The sequence below is a fragment of the Alligator sinensis genome, unplaced genomic scaffold (genome assembly GCF_000455745.1).
Source record: "Alligator sinensis unplaced genomic scaffold, ASM45574v1 scaffold331_1, whole genome shotgun sequence".
Classification (NCBI taxonomy): Eukaryota; Metazoa; Chordata; order Crocodylia; family Alligatoridae; genus Alligator; species Alligator sinensis.
The window spans coordinates 857,039-866,511 of NW_005842033.1; the positions used below are offsets into that span (position 1 = coordinate 857,039).

The 9,473-nt window shown below is 45.3% G+C and overlaps 1 protein-coding gene across 5 annotated transcripts in view; it reads right to left on the reverse strand.

Moving 5' to 3' along the window:
- ZDHHC14 (zinc finger DHHC-type containing 14) overlaps window positions 1–9,467 on the reverse strand; it is a 248,705-nt gene extending 239,238 nt beyond the window's left edge. For all 5 annotated transcript variants that reach the window (XM_025202659.1, XM_006022379.3, XM_006022378.3 and 2 more), the window contains exon 1: window positions 9,104–9,467. In XM_025202659.1, the coding sequence (XP_025058444.1) occupies window positions 9,104–9,354 (251 nt within the window). In that variant the 5' untranslated portion in view covers window positions 9,355–9,467. The remainder of the gene's footprint in view (window positions 1–9,103) is intronic.
- Window positions 9,468–9,473: the final 6 nt, after the last annotated feature.

A 9,473-nucleotide genomic window follows, 5' to 3' on the forward strand; every position in this document is an offset into this window, starting at 1 on the left:
GGGCAGCATGCCACTCCATTTCCCACCTGCTCCCCCCCTCCATCATTCTTGATGGGCAATTGGCTAGTCAATAAATAAGTATCATCACTCTTCTACCTGGATAACATCAAGCTAGAGCATGGTGAATATCAGAGTAGGCAACCACATCCTTCCCTGCAAACATACCCCAACCTACCTAAGAGTCACATTAGACTGCTCCCTCACCTATACACACTACAGAACGTCAGCAGTAAAGTCTCTATACAGTCTTAAAATGTTTAGCCAGCATGACATGGGGTGCCAACTTCAAAGTGCTGAGAAGTGCCACACTTGAATGGTATATGCCACATCAGAGAACTGTGCTTCTATATAGTCCAGAAGTTGTCACACTAAAACGCTCCACACTAGGGCTGAAATTTTGCTGGGTGTTTCATTTTGATGCTGTTTTAACTCGTTTCCAGCTCAAAACAGAGAAACCAAAACAAAACAAATGACTTTGAAACGGCCTTGAAATGAGAACAGTCAAAACGTTTCAAGTTTCAAAGTTGGGTTTGTTTGCAGGGAAACAGAAACTAAGGAGAGAGAGCAGGAAGGACTGCTCTCATATTGACTATGTAGCTGGCCAGTGACTGATTCTTCCCCGAGGTCCCTTCCAATCCCAGTGCTCTGGGGGAGGGACAGAAAAACAGCTGTACCTTAACACTCACACTCACATACACTCTCCCCACAAGTTTTGCTTGTCAGCAGCTTGAGGTGCAGTTTCTCAGAAACCCCTGCACCTATCTCCTTGAAACCTGGCAGGCTTCATGGCCTAAAAAGGGGCTACCATGCCTGCTATTTTCATCCAAATCTGCCATGAAATAATGAGGTTATAGGCCGTTTCGTCCTTCCCCATTATAGCCTATGGGCAAAACGTCAAAAGTGTCGAAACAACAAAACAGATCCAATGAAATGGAACAGCACTTCAAAACTAAATGAAACTTGAGACGAAAATCTGTCCCGTTGAAACACAAGTCGAAATGGAACAGTGCTGTTTCACACAGCCCTGCTCTACACTGTACTGAACAGTGCGCTGAGACTCATTAACGGGCTACACAACCTACACACATATACAGATGTACTCCCGGTACTCTTGGACATTAGATCAAGTGATATAAGAAGACAGACCCTAATACCATTGCTGGCAATAGAGGCAAGGGATGAGGAAAATCACCTGCTCCATCAATTGTTAACTGAAGAGCTGAACAGAAGGAGGGTAAAGGTTCAAAAACTGTAAACTGTTTGTACATGAAGCCCACAAGCTCCTAGAAGAGACTAGGGATACTGAACTAAATTTGTGGGTAGCAATGGAGTGGGCAGATCATTGTGAAAGGTCAGACCTATTCTTACAGCATTTTATACCAACACCAAATGTGCCCCCAGTGGGTACAACCTCAACAGAGAAGCATGGGTCAAGCTGAACAGACTGAGATCTGGATACAAACATTTCAAAACAACACTGCACAGGATGAACATCTTGGTCAGTCCTCCGTGTGACTGTAGTGTCCAACAAATGGCACAGCACTTAATCAAAAGCTACAATCTTTGCAAATGTCCAGACAGGGCAGATGGAATCTGCACACTGAGTGATAATACCAGATATTCCATAGATTTGGGAGTTGATATCTGATGCCATACAAAATAGGAAAGAAGAATAGGAAACTATTTTCCAGGTGTGTTGCTCCAGTACCTTCACGTAAGCACTAACTTTAACACACACAGTTGATATTGTAGGATTAGATAAAAAGTGTCAAGTGAAAATTCCAATCATCAAAATGGAATTAGGAACCAAAGTGTGTTTACTCCAGGAAGACAGGGGTAATCTTTCTGGCAGGCATGCCCTACACCTAATGTTCCACATTTTCAGCTTTTATTTAAAAAAAACAAAAACAAACCCTGAAAAACTATCTTCCGGGCATAAATCCAGGTTGAAATCAGAATAAAAGGAAGAAAAAAAATCAGTTTAAATCAGGGAAAATAATACGTTCCCACAGCGGTGAGGGAGGGAGGACTGGAGTACGGCTAGGATTAGCGAAGGGACGGGGGGAGGGGCGCGGCACAGTCCATCGGCTACTCCCGGGGCTGTAGCAAGGAGCAAAGCGGGGAGAGGTGTCAGTGGGTGCATGGGGTGGGGCAGTGGGATGTGGCTCTTGCTGCTACATGCCCCCCAGGAGGGTTGCAGGCTAGGGAGCTGCACCAGGCTCTTCCCAGGGAGTGCATGCCCCCAAATCTGGATGCGGGACAAGAGCAGGCTGCCACCCACCCCGAACACTGGGAAAAGCCCTGTGCTGCCACTGGCCCCAGCCAGCAGCAGCAGCCTGGCACAGGCCTTCAGCCTGCAACCCTCCTAGAGGGCGCATAGCAGCAAGAGCTGTGCCCCCGTGCCCCGCAGCCAGACAGATCCCCCCGCTGCAGCCCCTTGAGTGGCCAACAGGCTGTGCCACGCCACTCCCCTCTGCTGCAGCAGCCTGCTACCAGGCTCCCCTGGTGCTTAGGCAAAGGGGAGAGTGGCATGCAGCCGTACACAGAAGTGGGAGGGGGGGGGACCCAATGTCGACCCCAGCATCAGCAGCGGCCCCTCCCACCCTGCCCAGTGTCAGAGCGAGGAGCCACGTGCCCCCAGACAGTGCCTCCACCACAGCGGGCCCATGAGGTGTGGCCAGGTGCAGCGCCCGCCACAGGGAGTGGGGTCAGGCTCTCCTGCCCACCCCCCTGGCGGGGCTCATAGCTCCCAGCACCCACAGCAGGGCCACACCTGGAGCTGCCGGGTGCAGCTGGGACCTGCCCATCCTGGGAGCGATTCCTGCAACCTGCCCCGCCCAGGGTCAGAGCCAGGAGCCCCGTGCCCCCATACAGCAGCTCCAGCCACCCTGCCCTGGCCTCCGTGTGGCCACCACCAGTGCCCTTGCCCTCCATTCCATGTGTGGCTGCCACCACCCCCCGTTCAGTTTTTACTGATTTACACTGAAAAATGGGTGTAAAAATCAGTAAAACTGAAATAATTTCTAAAACATTCCTGTTCCTTGGGTGAATTTGATATTGTTTATTAGACCAACCCAAATGGTTGGAGAATAGTTATTAAGCAAGCTTTCGGGTTCAAAAACCCTTCATCTGGCTAAGGAAGCTGCAGCAGTTGCTGTGTGCTCTTCCTGGATGGAATGAAAAGTAAAGAAGCCAGGGGCTGGGCTGGGGAGTCAGTTGCCAGGCAGATTGTAATGTATCAAAAATCCAATGTCTATGTTTAGTCCCTGATCTCTAGTATCCAGCAGGTTGATGAAATGGAGCTCATAGGCTCGTCTCTGGGAAGTGTTGTGTAAGTTTCCCTTGAGGATCAGGACTGAGAGATTAGAAAGAGAGTGGCCCTCCTGTGAGAAATGTGCCCCCACCGGTAATTGGGTGTTTCTGTCTTTGATGGATTTCCGGTGTGCGTTCATTCTGGTGCGCAGTTGTTGTCTGGTCTCTCCTACATATCTTCCATCAGGGCATTTGGTGCATTGGATGAGGTATACTACATTCTTGGAGGTGCAGCTGTAAGATCCTGGGATGCTGATGGCTCTGTTGTGGGGTGTAGTAATAGTGGAGATGTGGGGGCAGGTTTTGCATTTCTTGTCATGGCATGGTCTGGATCCTTTTGGTGTGTTCTCGGCTACAACCTAAACCCCTATAAAATTCCGGTAGTTTACCAGTGAAATAAGTAAAAACCGAAAATGCGGAACACTACCTACACCCTCCCTGATCTCCTCCCCCAGGCCGATCTGTTACTCTACTTCCAGCTCCCTGCCATATCTGCTGCTGCGTTCACTGCTCCCTCCCCAAACTGCCATGTGCCACACAGAGACTGATTGTGCCACATGTGCTTCAGGCTGGCCTCTCCTGGCTAATTTTATAATAAAATACCCCATGTAGTTTTAAATATAAATAAAGGACTAAGGCTCAAGGTACCAGCTGATTAGCCCAACTTTAAATCACCTCAAGAGTCTTGGTTTTGAAATAGATCTTGGGGGTGAGGAGGAGAAGGAGGGATGGAAAGAAGTGTTACACAATAAAACAAAAGATAGTTAAGACTGTGGATCAAGATGTGTGCCTCAAAAGGCACAAGGGCCTTAACTGACCAATGCTGTGACCTTAGCGACAGTAGTGAATGGTACAAGGGCAGCACCTCTGGAGGTTTGTTGTTTTCAAGGTGGGGGAGAAAGAAATGTCATTTCCCCACCCCTTTTATTTTTTGCCCCACACACATCATGCAGCCTTTTAAAGACCAATTTTCAGCGAAGACCAAAGGTAACATCCCTACCCCACAGCAGCAACCCTCTGGCCACTGCTTCTACGTTATGCATGTCATGAATCACGTGGCTCAGGCAACAGGAGGGAAGAACAGCAGGGCTACTGCAGGAAAGGTTTTTTTGGGGAGTGGGGATGTCCACAGTTCCATTCTGGCATACACCCTCCTTACCACCCAGAGTTTGTGCCCCACTTGCCCACCCATCCTTATGTTACTGGCTGGCAGTCTAGGCCTCCTATCATAAGAACTGCTGCATGCAGTCATCCTTTCACCTGTATGGACCTCCACAGAAACCAGCAAGGTTCCACATGAACACAAAGATTTGCCTGTGCAGAACAGCTTCCATAATGGAGGTGGCACAGCTGCACACAAGGTCCCAACACAACGATAAGAACAAAATTATAAGGACAAGAATTACAACAACAAAAACCACAACAATACATCTTTTGTAAATGAGCCTCCAAACTTCACTTCATAAATCCATTGGTTATAAAGAAATCACAGACTAAATATAGTCATTGGATTTATGGCACATTATAACCTGCCTGCCATCTGATAACCCCAGCTAACCTCTGCACATTTTACCAGCTATACTGCATAACCCATCAACATTCCCCTCTCCCTCCTCCCCATTAACTACCATCTCCTCTGCCACATACTTGCATTTTCACAGACCTGCATTTCGCATATTGGCTTAAGCTTCTACTATTGAACCCAAGAGAGTACAAAAACACAAGCTGACACTAGGCCTGAAGAAGGGTGTTTATGCCTGTAAGCTTGTAAAGAACAATTTTTTCAACTGTTCAGTTGGTCTAATAAAAGATATCACATCTACCCAAAGAACCCTGTTGGTCCAACAATAAAACTACATGTTTGTTTTGGTTTGCTACTTTCCTTCCAAAGGAATTCAAGTCAGATAATTTTCATGGGGGTAGAGAGAGGTTGGTTGGTTTGTTTTAATCAATAACCCCCATTTCCCCTTCATCCCCTTTACCTTCTGCTTATATCCCTTTCATCCTGTTCACTTTTCTCTGTCATACTGTCAATACTACTACTGTCCCCTACAGTTTGACCTTTCTGTCCACAAAAATAAATAGTTCTTAAGAAAACCACTCTCTCTCCAGTCTCTCATTTCTAATCCTCAAAGGGAACTTACAAAACACCCTTCAGAGACAAGCCTATGAACTTCACTTCATCAACGTACTTGATACAAAGCATCATGGACTAAATATAAATATTAGATTTATGACAAATTATAGCCTGCCTAACATCCAACTCACCCAGTACCTCTGCACTATTTACCACCTACATTCATTCCCTACCCCCCACCCTGTCTCTCACCCACTGACTCCTCACTTTACATTTTCACCAACTACTTTTCTTGCATGCATATCAGACTCTGGCTTCTTTACTATTCAGTCCATCCAGGAGGCGCACACACCAGGTGTAGATGCTTCCTTAGCCTGAGGAAGGGTATTTGTACCTGAAAGGTTGCAAAAAAGAACTTTTCCAACTATTTGAGTTGGTCTAATAAAAGATATCAGATTTACCCAAGGAACCTTGTCTTTTTAAGTTAAAACACTTGGCCCCAACCCCACCTGCCTGTGGATCTGGCCTGGGATGAATTGGACATCCCTGTTTTAGCTATTTGGGAGTCACAGATCTTCAGCAGAAGGATTTACAGAACAACTATGAAGAACAGTCTGTTCCAAGTTAAAGGAATATCATGGGAAAAAGAAAGATGCCTGCTACTATAACAAGCGAAGAGGAATAGATAACATTGAAAGGATAATGGACAAGTGCCCACAGTGAAGCAATATGGGCTTCCAGGAATATGCTACTAAACTACCTCTTCCCTACATCCTCTTTAATTGGGATAGGCAGCTGAATTCCTTGAAACAAAGTCTGTTTCTCTGAGCAAATTTAAGTTCATTCCACCTGTAGAAAAAGACAATGCAATACCAAGACCACATAATTACTAAAATGGTAAGTAACATTTTGCTGTCTTTTAATTGCTTCTAAAACTTTCAGTTTAGCTGCATCCGTATACCAAACTGTGTGAAATACCTAAAGCTCATTGAGATTTAATAGGCACACAGAGGATGATATAATACCAATTTCTAAATCTCTCTTCTGCAGACAGTAACCCTTTTCTCCCCCTCTATAAAAGAATCAGTGTCTTTATCAAAGTGAAGATGAAGATTTTTAATTTCTGTTCTTCACAGTCGCTGCTTACTGGTCACATGAGAGCAACAATTATTTCTTAAAAGGAAAGGATAATTATTTGCACAGATGTCAGGCAAGAAACATGACCTTCAATTTAGAAACTGTCCCCAAAACAACCCTTTTAAAACAAAGAATCACTTTTTAAATGTTATCATTCTTACAAGCGTCTAAGTTGTGCTAAATGTAAACAAGTAATAAATAATGCTTCAGATTCGTGACTAAATTTGACTACAATCATTTTCCTGAACAAGAACATAATCTACCACACAATTGTAACAACTTGTTAGGAAGAACATTGTGCAACTCTCCCTCCCCTTGAGAGCAAAAAGTTTAAGTTCATTTAATTAGAATTTGTTCACAGTTTATCAAGCTTTGTGTGTGTTTCAAGGGAAAAGACAGTGAATGTCATGCAAGAATGACTCGCACAGTATCCTATATTACACAGCTATTTGCACAATATGCACCTGCACAATAAATACTTGCATGCATAAGTCAAACCTTTTTCCTAGTTTCAAAGCCCCAATAACATGCAGCTGGTTATTTAAAATGGATGCAACTTAGTTTTAGACTTAAATCTTCAGTATACCTTGCCTACTGTAAAACATCACTGAGGCTCAAACATGCAATTCAGCTTACATTACTTGATGGGTCCCGGAGAAAAACTAATCACCAGAACACGAATAATGAAAGACCAGGATAGCAATAAACAGTTAGCCTCAACTGTTCTAATTCATGCAACCAAACAAAAATGTTATTTATTAAAACATGTTTCCCTTGTGAAGCCATCATTTAAAGATGCATTTAAAATCAATTAAGGAGTAGTTTATGGAAAGCAATTTGCTCTTTGTCAAAAAGCCAATATGCACCTAATACAGAACTATTGAAGTCAAAGCTGCACAGAGGTCCAAGAAGTAGGATACAGAATGTGGAACTAACCAGAGCCAACAACAGAGCAGTACCAACTTTCTTTTATGTATGTTCAAAATGTATAAATTCCTGCTTAGAACTAGAAGAGGAAACGTGATGACATACTGCTGATAGACAATCATAATTCATTGTGTTAGCTCAGTTACAAAAGGTTCAAAAAAAGTTTCACATCTGTAGTAAGACATAGTGAACAAACCTGCGGGGCAACTGGGGGGCAGTGACAGCAAGGGGGGAGAAGTCACCTTTAATTAACTGAAAGAGATGGAAAAAAGCATAAAAAACAACCCGCAAAAAATCCTTTTAGTCAAGCTCAGATATAGTCTGGTTACCTTGATTTCATCTTAACTGCCACCAGTAAGTTAGGATTTCTGCACATACCCGATTCAATTTAGAAACAATTAAAAGCTACTACCAAGTTGTCTTGAGGCAGTAAAATAACATGCACTGCTTGACTTGTCTATTTTGCAACTATAGAATAGCATTTTTAGAAGCAACAGCTAAACTTACATATGATTTAATGTTTCCTACAGAATTTGAAGACCAGACAGCTGCTATGGGAGAAAGTTTCGTAGAAAGGACTGATCTCTATGCCATTTCTTCATTTATAAACTGTCAGTTTGACACCACCACAGTGAAAGCAATATGGCATCTTCCTACATACTGGTGATAACTCCTCCTAAAGAGGTTCTTATACTGGAATACGTGATCCACAAAAAAAATTATGAGAATCACGTATATCAACATAAACATCCTTAGACAGTTGCAAACACACTAAGAGGTTCAACTGCTTGTTTTTCCAGTTAAAAAAACTGATTGAGTCCTAATGATCAAATTTGTACTGAAAAAAGTGAACAAAGTAGGCCTGGGTGCTCAATTCCTCTTCATCTTTCACCTTCTGCAGTCAGCTTCACCGTTCCAGACGGCGTGTGCACTGACTTTTCAAGAATGGAAAGACAACAGCGCTAGATTCAGGACAATAGAGAATAAGACCCTAAAGACTAGCAGAAAAAATGGCATAGAGAAACTTCTTTTCAAAACAATAGATTGTGATTTAAGTTCTCCATGATACGGTGCATTTAGTCAGCACCAGACGATGCGACCCAGCTGCACGCGGATTAAATGCTACTCTACAGCCACAGTTGTGGAGCCACCCGTCTTTCAGTGACGGGAAGACGCCCTCCTTGCGTCTTTCATACGGAGAGCAGAGGCATCCCAACACCTGCCTGCAACCCTCTTTCACAAAAGTTAAGCCACAATGCTCGCCACAAACCAATGAAAAAGAGAGGGCACCTTTCCTATGGTCAGTTTTTTGAGGGAAGGATGGCACTTCGGCGCTCGCTACTTGGTCAAAAACCAGACATGATGGAGCGACAGCTGTTCGTGCACATCCCGACCCCAGCTTTCAAACAGCCCTCCAGCCAGGGGCACAAAACCTGGGATGGCAATGTTTTATGGCACGCACCTGCGATTACCCAGAGCGCCTCCTAACTGAAACAGGGCTGCATCCCTTGATGCCTGGCATGCAGGAGCCAGGCACAGCAGAGGGAAAAGGGAAACGAAACAACGGCCCCTGAAACCTGGCCGGTTTCTTTCTAGGAAAATGAAATGTGAGTGGGCGGGGGGGGAGCAGGTGGCTTTAGTGTCACTTACTCAAAGGCAAAAAAGAGTCCGCTGGTGACCAAGATGAGGACCACAGTCAGGTAGAAAACACCGGTCTGCCGGGCCATCATGATACGCCCGTTGCAAAAGAATTTGTTCCTGCCGGGGAACACCTCCCATTTCCTCTGGGGACCCGCCTGCTTCTTTTTGTGGGGCGACTCCATGGGCGAGGAGGAGCTGTGCGTGCTGATCTGGCTGTACTCGCAGTCTTTCATGGGCCCGCTGCCGCCGCCCGGACTCATCAAGGGGGCTGCGGGCGCGGGGGGCCGGGCCCCCGGGGCAGAGCTGGGGGACAAATACGAAGCGGCCCCCGCCCGAGCCGCCCTTCACGGCCGCCCAGCCCCGGCTGTCATCGCGGGCT